Below are 19230 nucleotides of genomic sequence, written 5' to 3' on the forward strand. Positions count from 1 at the left end.
GTCCTATCACACCTACTGCCTACCCATGGCGCTTGCATCTAGCGGCCGTGGCCTACCTATCCTGTCAGTCTTTCAAAATAAATTATGGGGTTTTACGTGCCAAAACCAGTTCTGATTATGAGGCACGCCGTAGTGGGGTACTCCGGAAATTTGGACCACCTGGGGTTCTTTAACGTGCACCTAAATATAAGTAGACGGTTGTTTTCGCATTTCGCCCCCATCGAAATGCGGCCGCCGTCGCCGGGATTCGATCCCGCGACCTCGCGCTCAGCAGCCCAACACCATAGCCACTGAGCAACCACGGCGGGTCCTGTCAGTCTTTCAGACAACTAAACAACGCGAGAACCTATTGACCCTTTTCGCGGCGATCCCGTGGGCGCTGCCATGTTTGATCACGTGAGGACGCGTCCATTGCTTGCCTCAACTGCCTCCTTGTTTACAATGGAAGTGTATGACGCCGGCGCGGCTTAGAAAACCTCTGTTTTCGGAGATATCGTAGACGGTAACTAGGTGGACGACACGAAGCTTTGATCACAGCTTCAGAGAACATGCAAAAGCGCTTTCGGAGCTGATTAAGCTATGTCCAAACGGCGCAAGCAGCGTATATATGGTGCTTGTTCTAAAAGCGGGGCTAAATATCCATTCCAAGCTATCCAAGCTTTCCGATTATGAATCAGTCAGGATTAGTGTGTTTTGCTCTTTGTTCTTTATTCGGCAAATATTTTGAAGCAGTGGCTTGTCAGTTTCTGACTCAGTGAAGTTCCTCGGTGCGGCCACTATTTGATTATTTTCTGCCTAATCGCTCGCGGGTGTGCTCAGTTCCGATATATTTGTTCTTGCTGCGCACAAGGCTTGAAACATAGCTGTTTTGTACATTGTAATACCTTGTAGCAAATATATATTACAGCTAGTAACTCGCTTACTCTTGTGGACCGTCACGAAACATTCAGCTTCGACCATTCGTGCGCCATAGGTGTAGTCCGTCATTTATTGTGCGTATACTGCAGTGCGCATATATTCAAGTGTGCGCCCATTCACTTATTCTTGATACGTCAGCGATAGAGTGGGCGTAAGTTTTCTTGCCATTTGGGACAGATGAGTAGAGATAACGTGCGCGAAAGTTACTATGACAGGAAGCGGCGCTACTCCCTTTGTCATTTTTTAACGAGTGGTACTCACTATTGCCGACGTTCTGGGATGAAGCCCTTTCTTTGAAGGTTAGCGATACAAGGCTGGCGGATGAGCAAATTTTTGTATCCTCGAGGAAAGCCGTACATCACTAAGTGCCGGTAACACGTTCTGACAGTTGCAGCAGCGGTCCGCGAACTTGGCCACACAGATTCATTCTATTCCTTAACATGCCAATCACTATTTTTGCAGCCAACTACTGCACACGTCTTCAATCCACATCTAGCATGATTGGAGCACAGTGTGCTAGCGAAAACTCAGTTGCATTTCCGACAGCTGATCGCACAGAAGCAAGGTAGAAGCGGTAATGGTTTCGTATTCGTGTGCGGTCGCTGAGGAGAGGTATCACAGAGGAGAGGAGAGTCACAAAACCAAACACAACACTAAAGCTACGAAAACATGCTACATACAAAAGAAAAAAGAGACAAACGTTCTGCATAACTGCATATACTCTCAAATGGTGCCTATAACTACGAACACTGTTTTCCTAGCACCAACTGAGATTATTGCAAACTAGTTGCTTCTTCACTGCGTCTGTAATATGGCCTTTCAAAGGTAAAGTTATCTCATGTGCCCGACATAATTTACTGGGTAACTAAGAACCAAAGATATCAGGCCAAAGGTTTGCCCAATTTAAAGGGACACTAAAGGCAAATACTAAGTCGACGTGGAGTGTTTAGATACCATTCCAGAAATCTCGCAGCGTTTGTTTCGTGCAAAAAGAGAATACTTTACGAGAAAATTACATCTGAAGGGTCCGAATACCTTTATCGCAACACCCAATTGCCTTATCCTAATATACCTTATCCTGACACCCAACCGGGGAGGGGTGGCGTTGCTTACGCCATTACCGTAAAGCCCCTGGAAAAACATCCCCGCCCTTTGCTGCCGTCGGTGAGTGAAACAGCGCTAGGTTTTTTTTTTTTTGTAGCGAGAGCTACATTGGCAGTATTCTCGCCGTTTCGCTGTGGCCGGTGGCCGTACCGTGAGCTGAGCCGTTGCCTAGCAACCGCCGCAGCTGGCAGCGCCGCGCCATCTGGCATGACGTCAGAGGAGGAGCCGGTGAAACCGCGTTGCAACAACAGAGGAGGAGCCGGCGTTGCATCGTATATATATATAGGAGGGGCGGCTCGGTGGGATTCGTCGTCACATATGGAAAAAGAGTCGGAGAGACTGAAAGAAGCCAGGCTTCGTCGTCGGAACGAAACGAAGAGGAGGCAGCGAGCCGAGGACACGGAGGAAGAACGACCCGCACGCCTCGAGAAGCGTCGTAAGTACGAAGCGGCCAGGCGAGTGGATTCAGATAACGATAGCACCCGAAACGTATTCAAGTCACTGGACGACAACCCCTTATCCTCCCGCCTCACCGACCATCGGGCCGTCTTTGTGGAAATTGAGAAACAAGATGAAGACTCAAAATAAATGCGTTACACTTTAAAAATGTCTAGTCTTTAATGTAACCATAACTTAACGAGAGGTAACAACCAAACCTAAACACTCAGACGTACGAAGCTAAACGATAAAGATGTAACCGTTGAGAGAACCAAGCTAAGCAATAAGATTAACCGTACCTCTCGCTACGCACACCCAGGCATAACTGAGTTAAGCGCCACAGCCATTTTTTTTTTAAATTTTGTTTTCACAACCATGCAGGAAGGAAGAGACAGACAAAGAACTTTATTGATGGTCCTGAGGAACCGCGCTACAGTACCTCCCTTTTCAGGGAGTCCCCGTAGCCGTCGCGGGCCGCACCCACGTCGGGGTCGAAAGATCATGGTCCTCCGCCCTGTCGCAGGCCCTCTGGACAGCCCGTAGTTGCTCTGAGAGGTCGCCGCTCTTAAGGGCTGCCTCCCAGTCCGTCAGAAAGGAAAAGAGTCGCAGTTTTGGCCGAAAGGCGAAGCATCGATTGCGATAGCAAATTAGTAGACAGCTATACGAAGCAAGGATAGTAGTTTTATTGGCCATATAAAGTTGTAAATATTCGCTTACTAACTAAATAAACAAGCACGGTGTCACGCGCGCACAGGTAAACAGGAACACATCTCGCTCGATGACCGCGGAAACTGTTCAAAGCGATGGAGTGAGAAAGCGCGCCAGCAGCAGCGGGCAAATTGACCTTCGCACTGTCTCTCGTTTCGCTTCAACGCGAACTAAACGTCGAAAGCACAGTGCATACAAAGCTACCGGAACTCGGCGCATGCACTTTGTACCCATCGCAGATCGCTTTGAAGATGAGGCGCCCGCGGGCGCGCACTTCGGCCACATCGCAGATCGCTTTCAAGATACGGTGCCCGCGCGGAAGCTCCGTCAGCAGCAGCCAGCCGCAAGAGCACAACGCCCCCCCCCCCCCCCCCTACCGTCTCCTCCTCCCCGTGCACTGCGAGTGAACGAAGAGCGCGCGCTTCCGGCCACCTTCCTCTCTCTGGTGCGCGAGATTAAGCTGTGGTTGCCGGCTCACCCTCGCACGCTATCACTCGCACATACAGCGTACGGCGACGGTTTTATAGACTTTATACGGAACCTCACGGCGACGACGACAGCAAAAATGCGCTTTGTGTCCATATAATTGCTGTAGCAATAAAATGTTCACAAAACACAAACGCGCGGCCATGGAGAAACCGAGCCAAGATAGAGCGGTGGATTCGCCGCTGCAGCTGATTTTGGTAAAGTGGCGTGGACCGTTCGGACACGGGCATCCCGCGAAATCACATATAAGTAGAATTCTCTGCTACTTGCAGTTTGTGCGAGTTTCGCGAGCCAGAAAAACCAGCGCAGCACTACGCGATAACGAAAATACTGAAACGCGAAAGCGCGGCCGGCGCATAGTCGAACGAAAACTAAACATACCGACCGCCTGCGTCGTTGTCAAGGGTGATGTCAAGGAGCTTTTTTTCTCTTCGTAAATATGAAATAGAACTGGACAATTAAAATTTTATTTCGCCTTATAATGCAATACTATGATGCCTTTTTTTATAACGAGTGGTTGAGTACTAGTGACAGAATTTAATTGAGTGCCTTCGTCATCGGGCAAGTACTTGAATGTCCCGCGGGAGTCTCTAATCGTGTCCTGCATTTACCTTAACTTCTCGATTACTAAGACTCTGTTCGCGATAATATTGACACCTTAGAGTTTCTCAAGCATTAATCTATAATTTTAGCTTGACTTAATATTTGCCTTTAGTGTCTCTTTAAGGGTTGCATGCACTGTAATAAGCCTCCTTCTTTCCTTCTAGCATGCATGAAAACCATGTCCTATAGCGTGCGCTCAACATGCAGCAGTTGAACCTTGAAAAGCGCATTACCAGGGATCTTGTTCACAATATCTGGAGACCGGCACCAGGCACAGCGTGATGGCACCTGCAGACCCCAGCATTACGAGTAAAAATGAAATGTCGACAAAGTAGTCCCTTAGGACCAAATAAAGTTTGTTGTTTGTCTCACTGTCACCGCATTATTTATGTGTTGATTCATGGCTTCAGGAACACAATTTTTGCATACCAGGTTCTGTGTCCATATCTTTTACAATTGAACTTCGATATAACAAACACAGATATAGCGATCGAGGTAAGTATACAAATTGACTGACCGTGCTTTATTTCAGCGGAGTATTCCCCTGCTAAACAAAATCAAAAATACGGATTGCAACACGGTATCGGTTATAGCAAAGTAAAGTTTTGTTTGCGCGCGCCTCAAAATATATATCCTGGAAACAAAAGTGCAAAATGCAGTCACCAACCGTTTTTTAAGACAGCTAATTTTTTGGACCAGCGCAATTATTCGGACTTCTCTGCGGACACTGCAGTGTTTCGAGTACACTAGTTTCGAGCATGCACGGTGTGCGCGCGATGCCGCAAACATGGTTGCCATGAACAAAGTTAGCGCCGTTGTTGCGGCTCGAGGTGGCGTTTGGGCCAGGAATCCACCAAGCCAATTGATGAGCAGGTCCGGTAGTAGAAATGAAGGAAAAAGGGTTTAATTTACATTATTTACACTGGTCCCTGGTACGGAAGCCCACTACATCAGGAGCACATTAAATGTTTGAGTTCACATCAGGACACGTCAGAACCACCCTCACTGCACCACATGTCTCCGCTTTTAATGCCGTCGTCTTTTCTAGGAGACTGGACCGGGGAATCTGATGACGGTAGCACGGCCAATCACAATTGTTGAATCGGTCGCAACATCTCTCCTATGTTGACGCACCGTTGGGCCCAGCCATTAAGATAGCCGAATACAGATCTATGTGCGGTGCCTTCCGTATTCAAAAACAAGTTTTCAGTGGCGTGCACGTTGTGGACAGCGTTTGGCGTGGTTGGCCCGCAGTCGGCAAGCCAACAGTTCGTGTGATAACACCCATTGCATTACTCGCGGCGGTGCAGAGCGCGTGTACTTATTGTTGTCATCGTGCCTCGCATCGTCCCGGCAATATATCGAGGGGTCATCAAAATCCGCAGGATCCAGAAGTTGGCCCATCGTCGGAGGCACCCCATTTGCGTTTCTTTGACATATTGTTAACGATGTTTGTTTCCGCCGACATCTGAGTATATGCTTATAACGAATATCGGATATAACGGATGTATTTTTGTGTCCAATGCGACTTCGTTTAACGAGGTTCGACTTAACTGCATTCATAACTATTGATGACGTTTGAGATGCACTTGTGAGGTTTCGTTAAAAGCAAGAAAACACAATAATGTCATTAACCCAGCCTTAATTTAATCCTTAATACATTCATTTCACTCACTGAATAGACATATATAGCATGTCCTTTAACACAAATACTGTGTTAGATGTATAATGTGTGCTTTATTTAACTGAAAAAGCTAATGGTACAAGGTGGCTTTTTTTAAACAAGTTGGTAAGTTCTCACTAATAAAAGTTCTTAAATATTAATTGTAGGGCAGAATTCACATTTATTATATATTGTAGAGCACATTCGTTTCTCTCCTACCCCTACCCGAAGTGCCAAGCCAGCGCTCCCCTGACTCACCTTCCTCTCATCAAAGATCTCTCTGCGCTAGAGGATGCCGATTACACCCAATCTGCTTTCCATGGGCTCTATTACGTGGCTCATTTTTTTTAGCCTTTGAAGAAAGCTAGGAAAGTATGAAGAAGTGACATGACAATGTTAACATGCCTTGAACATGGTGCTCTCAGGTATATACTTAATGATTGTTACTCGCAAAAGGCCACAGAGAACCAACCAAACCTGATATCCAGCATAAGCCCGACAGTGATGCCAGCAAATTTGTTGCAAAAATACAAACTGCCACAGTTGAAACTGATAAGCAATGAGCTGCTGCCTAGTTGAAGCTCTTTTAGTGAGCAACTCATGGATGCCATAAAGTGAAAATGAACCCTAGAGCAATACATATAAGCGCACAAACACATACTTTTCAACCTTAAAGGCAAAGGCATTACAGAGGGCAGTGGGTTGAAAATTAAATTGCGGGGTTTATGAGTAAGGGAGTGCGAATATTCGAAACTTTCAAATAATGATTAGAATATTGCTGTATTCAATTCAGTACTCAAATCAAATTGTTACCATTAGCAAATTGCAAATCTTTTTCTAATAGATTTCGAATATACTTTACATTGCCAGCTGTGCATGATCAAACATGGAACTGAAGCAAATTTACAACTGTCATAATGGACACAAATAACAGGAAGTTAAATAGAATGCTCAAAGAGCCAGGCATTTCCAGTTAAACCACAATCATTCACTCTCAAATCTCATTCACATTCGGCAGTGGCCATTGTTGGTACTAATATTTATCAATACTCTATATGGCGATAAATATGTTTATTCCTCCTCCTGTTTGATTGCAACATAATTTAATATTACAGAGGTACCATATGCAGTCACCCACTCCTAAAACAAAAGTCCTTTCTTCACTGAGCCATCATTGAGGTCGGTGCGCATTTCGGTTTTGTTATTGAAGATATGCGCAGATGCTGACCGTCTACAAGAAGCTGTTCAGACAAGGGTACGCGAGTTCCAACTAAACAACTCTCCTATGGAGAGGGAGCACCACCTTGCCCAAGTGGTGTAGCCAGGGGGTGACATACCAGGCACGTGCCCCCCCCCCCTCCGTTGAAATTTCTGCATTAGTATGTGGCTTGCCCAGCCCCCCTCCCTCCCACTCACCAATGAAGTGTGTGCCCCCTCCCCTGAAAAAAATTTCTGGCTGCGCTACTCTCTTCCCTTCCTCCTCACCATCCATGGGGAGGGCAAGACGAAACCAGTTGGGCAGCAAGCTTGCTCAGCATGTGGGGTGGCCTGATGGTGACCACTACAAAGCTTTTGAAGTGTTCACTCTGCTAGCTAATGATCACGCATGCTCATAAGAATCCGGCTTAATTGTTTTAATTGCACCGTTTGAGCTTATGACTAAGTGTACTTCATAATGGACAGTTCAATGTCAGAAAACTTCCTGACATAGTGAATACTGGGATTTCAACACTTTATTACACTAGTGGTGGAGACCACTGTTGATTAATCAAAAACTATTTGAAGAATACTTAATTTGACTTGCATTTGGCACTATTTGATTCATACTTGATCAAGTCTCAAAAATTACTATTCATGCACCCCTAGTTATGAGGGACGTTGTTATGGAGAGCTCCAGTATAATTATGGCCACCTGGTGTTCTAAATCTAAGTACATGAAGGCTTTTCATGCTGGCCCCATCACAATTATGCAGCCACCATGGCCAGGCATCAAACCTGCAACCTCACACTCGGGGAACACGTTACAAAAATACCTAGTGATGAATAAAAGAGAATTCCAACCAAGAACTAAAAAAATACTTTGCAAAAAAATTTAAATGATGTTTCAGCTGCCACCCCAGGAGCCTGTCTGTCTCATTGTGAACAAGGCTCCCAAGCGGGAGCCGAAACATCTTTTAAATTTTTTTCACTAAATATTTTTTCGTTCTTGGTCGGCATTCTCATTTTTTCATCATATTTCCTCCTAACAACACGGGATTCCATCAAACCCTCAGTTTAAAAATAGCCAGTAAAGAGACCTAACATGCAGTTGTAACAATAAAAACTTAAGCAGTGCCTGAGTATATGGCGCTGGCTAGTCCACCAAGAAAATGTTGATTATATCCGATAGCTGCTATGTGTGCGGCAAGGTAGTTCTACTCAAGTGATGTGTGTGGTAGAAACGAACACAAACATGTTTATGTTTTACAGGAGAGAATGCTTACATTATGACAACGATCAATGCGATGCAATATGTACTGCAGTGATATAATAAATTTGCCAACAGGAATGGCATAATGTATCTAATGAAATAAATACAAACAGCTAAATTTTCATTCAGCTGCTAAAGAGGGCAAGACTGGTTTTCATGGCTGTTATGCTCACGTGCATTTATAACTGTAGGCAGTAAAACGAACCAAGTAACAGAGTTTTTGTACCCTTTTAAAAGCCTTATTCGAGGCCTGAGACAGCCAAGGAAACAGTTGTTATGTAAGCAAATGTGTGCATACTGTATAAGTTGTTCAAGTTCAACCTATACCACAACATGAATATTTAAAAACTTGCTGAACTTATACTCATCCAAAAAAGCTCAGTGTAGTACGATAAAACTTCAACGAATGCTATTCGCCTATGCTTCTTTCTAAGCTAGGTCTACCTACAATATATTCTGTAAGAACCCTTAAACAAAACTCACAGCCTTTACTCTCTTGTAGAAACAGTGCACACTTTTCGTGGCCGCCATGTCTGAACTATAATATCTTCGAATTATTATAAAGTTACAATTAACAATCCTGCAGGTAATAATAAAAGCACACATTATTTGCTTTGCCCTACACAAAGCATAAACATGAATAGGTTCACACATGCCAGAACGTCGATGCACAGCTAGTAACAAAAGCTGATTGTCTGCAATGTGCTGACAGTCGATCGTGTTAGGTCCACACTATTTTACAGCCGACTCCTGACCCATTTAAGCATCACTTTTCCCATCTTTGTAAACATTTGTACTTGAACGCATGTCAGTTAGGAGCCGTTTACAACCTGTTGAAGCATTGCCATGTGAGAATTTAGGGAACTTTCCAAATGCATTGAAAACACAGCCAGTTAATCTGTTTGAAATTTGTTTGCATCAGCCGCAGCAAACAAGAACAAGAAATTCTAGTCACTCTTTGGTTCCCTTAGCTCAATTACTGGCAACAGCAGTTACAAGGGCATTTTATACCTGTTGTTTGTAGAGCACAAACAATTTCATGGTGTGCCACATCAACTGCTTTGCTTCCGCACAACATGCGAGAAAAGTCGTGACGCTAATTGCGCCCCATAAGCTGTAATAACCACTGGGAAAGTGGCTCCCAGTTTTGGTGTAATTAGGCAGGCACTAAAGGAGACAATTAGGGTGGACGATTAGGGTTACAGAATGGATATCAAGAGAAGGGAAGTGCAGTCGAGGTCGGCAGAAAACCAGATGGGATGATGAAGTTAGGAAATTCGCAGGCGCAAGTTGGAATACGCTAGCGCAAGACAGGGGTAATTGGAGATCGCAGGGAGAGGCCTTCGTCCTGCAGTGGACATAAAATAGGCTGATGATGATGATGAAAGGAGACAAGGGGCCATGGTGCAGGCAATAGAATAAGCGAAGAGCAAGAAAGGAGCATAGCAGGAAGCTAGCACACGAGTAACACATCAACAATGACTAGGATGGATGGATGAGGCTGAACCCTTTAAATTGGGCGGTGGTATGCGCCACCTAGCCGTGACTATTATCACATTTTGTAAATTGTGGTGGGTGAAATTTCACCCCTGCCTTGATTTTAGCCACCAATCAGATAACCTCCGTTTGGTTATTTCTACCCGCTTAAAGTCTATTTTCCCTCCACTGTCCCTAAACCCCAATGCTTTGAAAAAATCCACCCCGTTGTTTTGCACTGTAGGGTTAAGCCCTTTACAGAAAAGTATGAGGCGTTCAGCCGTTTCTTCTTCCTCTCCACATGCACCGCACAACGTGTCTATACCTTGGTACTTGACTCGGTACATCTTAGTCCGCAATACTCCCGTCCTGGCTTCAAACAACAAAGCGCTTCCCCTAGAATTATCATACATATTTTCTTTGGCAATTTCGTGCTTGAAAGTTCTGTATGTTCCCAGTGCTGATTTCGTCTGCATCCCCGTTTTCCACAGACCCCTCTCTGTTTCTTTAACCTTTTTCTTAACCGCTGTTTCCTGGTTTGCACCCCTCCTGCAGTCCAAACATTTGACAATTTTCTGGTCCGCTTCCTCCATTTTGTGTCAAAATGGAGCTAGTGCAGAATTAACAGGCGACACCTTGTGGCAGAGTCTAAACATATTTCAGCGTTATGGCAACCATGGTAGTAAGAGAGATGTTTTTTCGATTGGCATTTGGTATCAACATGTGATTCACTCCGATTTGCCCAAAGTATATGTGATATTATGTAGTCAAGATGGAAAACATGCATTCCACCATACCAGACAGTGCCAGTTCAACTGGCATACAAGCAAGTTTTATTTTGCTCTGTTATAAATTTACTTCAATGACAAGAGCCCAACGCCATCTGCATTCTTTGAGTTCACAGAAATGTGCTGTTATTTGCTTTCAGCATTGCACTAATTTCAATTTATACACAGATGCATACAATACAGTTGAAACAACAAAGCCAACACAATACACTGAATAACATAACTGTTCAGTTTTATTTGGAGATCTAAGGCTGACTAGAACACATCACAATAACTTACAGGTGCTTCCTTTCTTATGGGCACCCATACGAATAAGCATATCAACCGAAACAAATTCAGTATGTTGTACAAACAAAATTGGGAACTCTTTTCCCATTTAGTTGGGCCAGCTGACTTGCCTGGCTGTAATATATAAATTTTATAAAGAGAGATTTACACAAATACACGAAACAAGCAAGAAGCCTACAATTGAGCCTTGTATGTAATACTTGATTGAAGATTGTAGCACTGTTCCAACTATTACAAAGTTTCTTAGGACGTATAAAGTACAAAACAAGAATGAAAATGTTTACAGGATGATGTTACTTAATTCTGAATTTCCAAGTCTATCTGCCGGTTTTTCACCACGTGTGAACCTCCTGTTCACCGTGGCACTGGAACCAGGATTGGTGTTGAAGACATCACAAATCTGCTTCATCAAAGCGCCGAGTTCCGATTGGCGTTCCACCGAGCATTACCTTGGACCCAGCAACCATGGTGTCTGGCATCTCTGAGCAGTCAAAAATGGGTCTGCTCCCGCCCGTCATCATGTACCCGTAACACATAGAACGCGTCGTGTGGGCCCACAGCAAATCGCCACTGCCACACTGAGGGTCCCAGCGAAGGGCCAGGATTCCAGCTAGCCGTTCATTCGTATCGTTGAGGAAAGGCGACTGCAGAAAGTCCCGCCGGAAGCAAGCGTCGAGCGTTACAACGGGTCCGTCGTCATTCGAATGCCTGAGCGTCCGCGCGCACTGCCGCACCAGTGCACTCCGAATGAGGTGCTCCCCGCAACCCGAACTGGAAACAGCCACGGCACAGCCACCGTCGCCGTCCGCGTTCTCAGCCCAGCAGCCGCAGCCATAGACGGCCGCCTGGCCGACGCGGCCGGTGTGCTTGAGCCAGATACCGCCGCTGGACACGGCGGCAGCCACGTTACCCCGCCGGTCCATGCAAACAGCGCCCACCGTGTCTAACTGAGGCGGATCGCTGTCCGAGCTGGAACAGCCCTTGGACGTGGTATCCGTCGATCTCTCGTTCGCCGCGTCCAACTTCACCATCCACGGCTCGTCATCGGCCTCGCGCTTTGGCGTCACGGGCCCCAGGGGGCTCTTGCGCACCAAGGCTTCCTCGGTCGCGCAGTGGTCGAGCCTGCGTTTGAGCTTGATGTAGCGTCTACGCACGCAGGTGGACACCAGGGCCTCGGGCATGCGCTCCACGTTGGGCAGCACGTGTTCGCGCGCCCATCGCAGTGCTCCTTCTCCCACCAGGAAGCAAGGCGGCGTGCGGCCCAGCGACAGAGGGCCGGCCTGCTGCGCGCGACACAGCGCCTCGGCCACGAGCACCGGGTTGGCTACACGCGGCAGCGCGCCTACGGCGCCGAAACCCAGCGTGCGACCGTCCATTACGGAGGCGTCGCACTCGACGCGACCGCAAGCCGTTAGGTTGGAGCCGAAACCAGCGTTGGTCAGCGGGTCGTCTTCGAGCACAGCCACGGCGCCCGCCACCGCCTCGAGCGCGCTGCCGTCTGAGCGCTCCAGCACACCCACGGCGCGACGGCAGGCTGCGGCACACACTCGCCGGTAGTCGGGCAATTTCTCCGGCGCATGGAAGCCAGCGCCAACGTGGACGGCCACCACGGCTTCCATGACAAGTGTCTCGTGCAGCACCGCGCGACGTACTACCGCCGTCGTTGGACAAAGCCTCGCGAAGCGTTAGTCAAATATGTGCTTTTCATGGGAATCGCGGGGAGACAACGCACACATTCACGGGAACATTTGCAAACAAACGGCGACACTCAAACGCTAACCTCTTTTTGTGCAACGCCCGGGTTGTCAAACCGCTGCCGGCGCGTGAACGTCGACCCTTTGTCGGACCAAGGGCTTCTCGCCGCAGTCACACAAGTACACCACCTAACCTCCAAGCTTGAGACGACATGTTACTGATTCCGGCTAACGTTTCAATTTCGTGCACATGTTCAGCAATAACGAATACAGCTATGGCAACTAAACTTTAGGGAGAACACAGACCAAACTTCGCACGTTTTCAGCACATGAACGCTGCCATAACCGCTCTATAGAGCTAGACTTGGCTGAACTGTGGATTCTGGCATCTCGTTTCCAGTTCAGTTTTCGAGTCGCACTAGCCTCCTCTAGAAAGAGGAGGCGTTGCTAGGGTGGCTAGCGTTGCACTAGCTTTAGCGCAGTTTAGCGTTGGCTTCAGCCCAAAAACAGGCTGGCAACGCTAGCGCCGGCAGTGCCCCGCATCGGGAAGATGGCAGCCGAGGCATCCTTGGAGTTCCCGATCTGGGCGCTCTTACCCAAGAAAGAAACATGTGTGCCGGTATTTCTCGGCAAGTACCCGGAGTACGACGGCCGGGGCATCAAGATAGCCATCTTCGACTCCGGCATCGACCCTGGTGCACCAGGCTTGCAGGTTAGCGCTTGCACCGGTCTTGAATGACAGGGCACTTTCCCTGCTTTGGATCCGCGGTTCTACACCATGCTAAACTCTCGTTGCTTACTGAGAGTCTAACCGCTAGGAAATCACTTAAACTTGTGCACGGAGCGTTTTCTTGAGCACCGACGGCGAGTTCCAGAATGGGCAGTGGTTTGCGGCGCGAAAACTTCACTAGAGAAGTCTCGCGACACCAGCATCTTTGCTCTCTTTATTTCTTTTTATATTTCCCCCCCCCCTCCTCCTTCTGGACGTCCCGTTCTAGGTTATTTTGCTTGTAATGTCAGGGTGGTAAATATTTCCCCCTGGAGTGCGTGCTTAGAAGCGAAAGTAGCGCGCGACATTGGCAGCTTCGTTTTCTCGCACGACGTGGAAGTCAGCTGTTCAGAGCCGTTTTCTCGTCCGGCGGCGAGCTGCGCGCGCAGCTGCGGACTTTGCACGGCGCCGGCAGGTTGCATTTTCGGCCACCCGTCAGCTGGCCAGCGCAGGGTGCACGTGCGTTTAGGTGCACCGATCCCAGCTTTGGAGAAGGAAAAACGCGTCGGACACGTTTCGCTTATCGGGGTCAGCCCGGACCAACCCAGCTGCGCCGACAGTTTCCTCGAGAAGGTAGTCCCCTGCTGCTTCCGACTACCTCTGTGTCGTTAACAGCGCTTGCACCGGAGCAGTTGGTGACACCGCTTGCGGGATTGCCTGCTACGTGGATTGATCGCAACATAGCCATTCTACTGAAAATCATGTTATCCTGTTGTCCTCTCAGTATCAGGCAATGCGTAGGCGCAGGGGTACATGACACTGATTATAATAGTAGCAGTAAAACTGTTCCAACATGCGATGTCTTGAACAAGCCATTTACTTTACAGTGCGGATGCTATGTACTTCCATGGATGACATTTGTGAAAATGCATATGCATAAAAACACAATAATTAAATATAGTTACTCTTATTTCCCACCAGTACAGTTCTGTGAAGGCTTTAAGGGGTCAAAGAACATTCTACATCTGCGTACTTGTGACAGAACCACTTCGCTTTTTTTTTTATTGGCATGTTGCATGACTGAATAAAAGATAGGAAATGTGCACACTTACAGCCTAAATATTGGTCATTCTTACAGATGGTCATGCTTTTGCCAAAAAGCTGCAGCAGGCTATCTTGTGGCTATACCAAGGATTAAAGTTAGCTTTGACACCTATCTTTGTCATGGAAGAAGGTATGGGCACAGGACCACTCGCCAAAGAATGCAATTAACGCTTGAGTGTACACACAACGCAGAATATATTCACATATCACTAAACACAATCCTGACGCAAGACATACATGAATGAACTAAAATTCAATGCACATAGCTTATAACTACAGAGTTCTTGCTATTCTTAAACAGTGTCTCTCGCCATCTGTTTAGTTGTCATTGTCCTCCGCTGGTGGGCCAGACCTGATGTGTTGGCCATGAAGAGAATAGCTGGTGGGCGATGTCACCGTAGGCTCGCCCATGGCATAGCACGACCTGCAGCTAAGGCAGTAGTGGTAGCGGTGGCGGTAGCTCTGGCTGCTGCTCTCCCCCCTGGAAGGAAGGCCATGCAATGCGGTGCCTCGGGACAGCTGCCCACGTGGCCTGGTTCCCTGGACTGGTTGCGGCAGGAATGCAGACCCTTCAGGTTCTTTACTGCTTCAGAGCAATGTGGTCTGTGGTTCTCTGGACTGGGTTTTAGTGAAAACCGGCTGGTCTTGAATGCTGAGCTGCATGGAATGCTGTGCCATCATTCTGTAGCAACTGTTCATTTGCAGAGGCTGTGAACGACGCTCTGATCCATGGGTAAAGAAACTGATTGAAAGGTGTGAACTGGCTATCAACGGCACCTTGCGCACATGCGTGATTCAATTTGTAGCTTCCCTCTAAGGCTCTGCTAGAGGGCAATGGGGTGCAATTCGATAGGCTCGCCCATGGAAACAAAGAAGACCATGGAGATTTACAAGAATACGAAGAAAGAAATCAGAAGGGAAAACCTGTACGATAACGCAAAGGGCAGTGCCTTGCTATTTGAGGCTCGAGCCAGTTGCATAAGGACCAAAACATACCGGAGAAAATATGCGGAACTAGATGGAGGCATGTGTATGCTGCAGCAAAGATCCGGAGAGCACTCGGCACATCCTAATGGAATGTGAAGCGATTCACCCAGTCAGACCCGGAGGTAAAGTACATCTTCCAGAAGCGCTTGGATTTAAAGTGGACAGAAGTAATAACCGGTCAGTAGTCGATATAAACAAGAGACGTTTAAAGCACTGGTGGAAAAAAAGCAATGATGAGATTCATACGACCGAATCCGTTACAGGGCATTGGTAGCGGTACAAGGTAGATGGAGAAGGTTTGAGGAAGAGAAAAAAGGTTGAAGAGATGTATACAAAAATGCTAAAATAAAAAGCATGTATAGGATACCTGAATAACTCAAGCAGGCTAGGTGACTATTTGTCACCGGCTCGTTTCAGAGGGGGTGCCAATAATGCATTGCCACAGCTCCCATGTTCCAATTACTTTTGTCCACATCCATATGTAAGTATAGATGTGAGCTCCAACACAAACATGTCATTGTTGTCAAGTGTGTGTGTGTGTGTTCACATTGTGTGCCCCTATCAGATATAATGTAAATATCAGTTAAAATTAATTTTAATCCATTCTACTGGGGCTTTGAATCGAACACCTCATGTATTGTACTCCACAGGCTTTGTAGAAACTGTGAAAGGTGTTGCAAAACGTTTTGAATGTTCTGAATGAACAAGCACAGTGTTTAGAGCACAGGTTAGCAAGGACTGCTGAATGTTGCGGTGTAGCGTGTGTTGCAAGAAGCCACGAAAATGAAGGAAAAGACCATGCAATTTCTTCAATGCCAGAACATTTTCTCTTTAAGGGGACATCTGCAGCAGTTATAGGACATTCCAATCTTCCACTTGTTGATTACTTTGTCATCCAAGTGTATTGTCCTCAGAACAGTATGAAAGAATGGTCTCTTGAGATAGGAGACAACAGATAGCACTGGCTATCAGCTGAAATTGCACGGGGCACAGAAACAAGAAGTGGCAGCAAAGAAAATAATAGAAAGGCTGTCATTCGATATATCTGACATTTTACACAACCTTAAAAGAGGTAGGGTTGTGTGTGTATGCGGACATTGTTTCTTCCACACCCATAAAACACTGCACACAATGTGGTGTGGCTTTTCACAAAATGTGAAGGCACAAGAAATCATAGACAGTGCTGTACATAGTGTGTGCTGTGTGTCATCTATGAAATCCATTTCTTCTGGAAATGTTTTCATAAGCCAAGAACTCTCTTGTAATGCTAACTGCTCAATTCTAGGTCATCTTGGTGTTCTATTGCGAAGGTAGTGGCTGTGAACTCAATGAAAGTTTCAAGTAGATTTTTTTAAATTTTACTATGTGAACAAATGACGAGTGCACCAGACCCTTTGAAAAGGCAGGTGGTTTCTTTTAAGCAGCTTGTCCCGTTGGCTACCATCTGTAAACTCCTCCTGCCCTTGCAGTTGCTGTTCTCTCGAACACTTCGATTATCATGTAACCAAACCACGACTTATCAGAAGCAAGCTTTGCTTGGGGTTAAAGCCTTGTGATGATAAGTTAAATTGTGAGAGTTGGGATGACAGTGGTACCTTTTGAGTTCTGTAAATACGATCTCATTTATGCGAGAAAACTGTGTGCATTCTGGTAACCACAGCTTTAACTGCCATGACTGTCATTCCTGCCATGATATGGGAGTTCAGCAGGTAGGCTCCTAACACTCGAACAATTATATTGATGCCTGGAGCACATGACGGTGTTGTTACAGAACAGTGCACCGCTGGGACTGGTTGCAAGCGTGCCTTCGACAAATTCATTATTTCCTTAAGAGAGATTATTGATGCTGCCAAAATAGCACATGTGGGTATAAAATGTGTAAGCTGTCTTGTCTTGGGCAAAAAACAGCTGAGTTTTTTACAAGAGGGGATAATGGATGTGAAAGCAGGAGACGTATGTGGTCTTTCTTGTTGTGTTGTGGTGGTAGGTATAAAAAAAAGATAAATATTTGTTCAAAGTACATTGTTTAGCACTCATGCTTGTTTTTTTTTTTTTGTGTTGTTCCTGCCTTTTGCATGCATATAGTCATAGCTATTGCTATGGTTTGAGCTCTTGGTTAATGCTGCGCTTGCAATCCAGGTGACCAGCGATGGGAAGCCAAAGATTGTGGACATGATGGATGCGTCTGGTGCTGGAGACGTGGACACCTCCAAGGTAGTGGAGGTGCAGGATGGCTTCATCACTGGTCTGTCAGGCCGCAAGCTGAAGGTGGGTGTACGTCTGTGGTAACACGGTCAAAAACACAAACGTGTGTTCTGCTTTTCTACTCATTGCATCAGAAAGAATATATTCACATTGGGCTGTGGCAATTCACTGGCCCAAACACTAAATGAAAAGAAAAATTAGAAGAAAAAAAACCATGCGGATCTCACGGATTGTGGGAATTGATGTAAGCAAAGCTTTCTGCGTTGTTTGCATTGATTCATGATAATTGGTTGTGTTGTTCATGGCGAATGTATAAGTTCTTCAGCATTTAGTGCAATACGAGAGTCATGAGTTATTAAACATTACCTTGCGTGGCCCACCAGTGCTGTTTGTCTGCGTAGTACACAGAACACACAGCGAGATGTGTGTGCCTAAGGCTCATTGCTGTGCGCCATTGTTCATAACCTCCGAGAAGGTTACAACTGTAATTGCCTCGATGGCGTATCACATCGTGGCTGAAGTGTTAAACTTTAATTGAATATTGTGGCTTTACTATGAAATAATTTTGACCACCTCAGATTCTTTAATGTGCACCTAAATCTACACAAGTACACAAGTTCTTTTGCATCGCTCAATGTCGTGGTTTTGCCCATTTTGAAATGCGGCTGTCGCTTATTGAGATCGAAACAGTAATCTTGAATAACACCATACCGAATGAATAACTGTGGTGGGCACAGAAGTGTTGACTTGCGGGGCGGCTGCTTGTGTAGTGTTGTCTTGACGCAGTGGTGCTTTATTGCTTCTACACACACTGAGTCAGTTGTCTGCTAGACAAATCTAGTCTGTGTTTATTTTTAAGAAATTGCAAAAACATACTGTACTGCATCATACTGTGTCTTGAATTTACATTTGTTCAGTTTGTCCTCAGCTGTTACCTTGTCTAGTAGCAGCATTTCCTTTATTGCAGAGACCACTAACGAGGCGTGCTGTCTGACGTTGCCTTTTTTTCCTTTCCTGCACTCCCCCCATGTATGGGAACTGTGAGCGAAGAGTGGCAGGGTCATTATTTACTCTTTCCGTGACTGTGTCTGCTCTGCCCCTTCTCAGCCTCCTCTCTTTACCTCCTCTCTACCATTCTGTCTAGGTCCCTTCTGGTTGAGTCTGTCTAGCTCCCTTTAGCTCCCGTGGGACCATGGTCTCGCCATGGTGTCGCAAAAGTCCGCATTTAAGGAGACTTTTGCAGCTCATCTGGAGGGCTCTCCCAGAAAGGTGTAACTGGTGCTGTGCGAGAACGATGTAGTCTGCTCAGATGTAGTAGCTATGACATGCTACGATGTACTATGCTGCGATTCTACGATGTACTACACGATGTATATTGTGAGCAGTTACTCACTTAATTTTTAATCCAGTGAACAATGGGACCACCTCCAAGTGTTAGCTCTAATTTTCTTACTAGCTTTTTATGTGAAACGTGTGGGGGTCTTCCCCAACCCGTAGCGCGTGTAATCGCAGCTACGTAGGGTTCGGGCGAATAAGGCAACAAGCGAGTCAACTCAACAACGTTTATTGCTGTTGGCAATAAAACACTC

At 46.3% G+C, this 19230-nt stretch overlaps 3 protein-coding genes across 10 annotated transcripts in view; 1 reads left to right on the forward strand and 2 right to left on the reverse strand.

The window, feature by feature from the left end:
- The window catches only part of LOC119441412 (uncharacterized protein C15orf61), a 55342-nt gene extending 42337 nt beyond the window's left edge, over positions 1-13005 (reverse strand). For 2 of the 3 annotated variants that reach the window (XM_049661253.1, XM_049661252.1), the window contains exons 1-2: positions 12723-13005; positions 4491-4545 (exon numbers count right to left, since the gene is read on the reverse strand). The gene's annotated coding sequence lies outside the window, so the exon portion shown is untranslated. The remainder of the gene's footprint in view (positions 1-4490; positions 4546-12722) is intronic. The other variant, XM_049661254.1, reaches the window with a different exon arrangement.
- LOC119441411 (threonine aspartase 1) lies at positions 10449-12724 on the reverse strand. Its single transcript, XM_049661250.1, has one exon. The coding sequence runs from the start codon at positions 12559-12561 to the stop codon at positions 11335-11337; it is 1227 nt and encodes a 408-aa protein (XP_049517207.1). The 5' UTR covers positions 12562-12724; the 3' UTR covers positions 10449-11334.
- Positions 13006-13153: 148 nt separating the features above from the next.
- The window catches only part of LOC119441413 (tripeptidyl-peptidase 2), a 141043-nt gene continuing 134966 nt past the window's right edge, over positions 13154-19230 (forward strand). For all 6 annotated transcript variants that reach the window (XM_037706038.2, XM_049661242.1, XM_049661241.1 and 3 more), the window contains exons 1-2: positions 13154-13348; positions 17576-17704. In XM_037706038.2, the coding sequence (XP_037561966.1) occupies positions 13187-13348; positions 17576-17704 (291 nt within the window). In that variant the 5' untranslated portion in view covers positions 13154-13186. The remainder of the gene's footprint in view (positions 13349-17575; positions 17705-19230) is intronic.

The sequence above is a fragment of the Dermacentor silvarum genome, chromosome 2 (assembly GCF_013339745.2).
Source record: "Dermacentor silvarum isolate Dsil-2018 chromosome 2, BIME_Dsil_1.4, whole genome shotgun sequence".
Taxonomy (NCBI): domain Eukaryota; kingdom Metazoa; phylum Arthropoda; class Arachnida; order Ixodida; family Ixodidae; genus Dermacentor; species Dermacentor silvarum.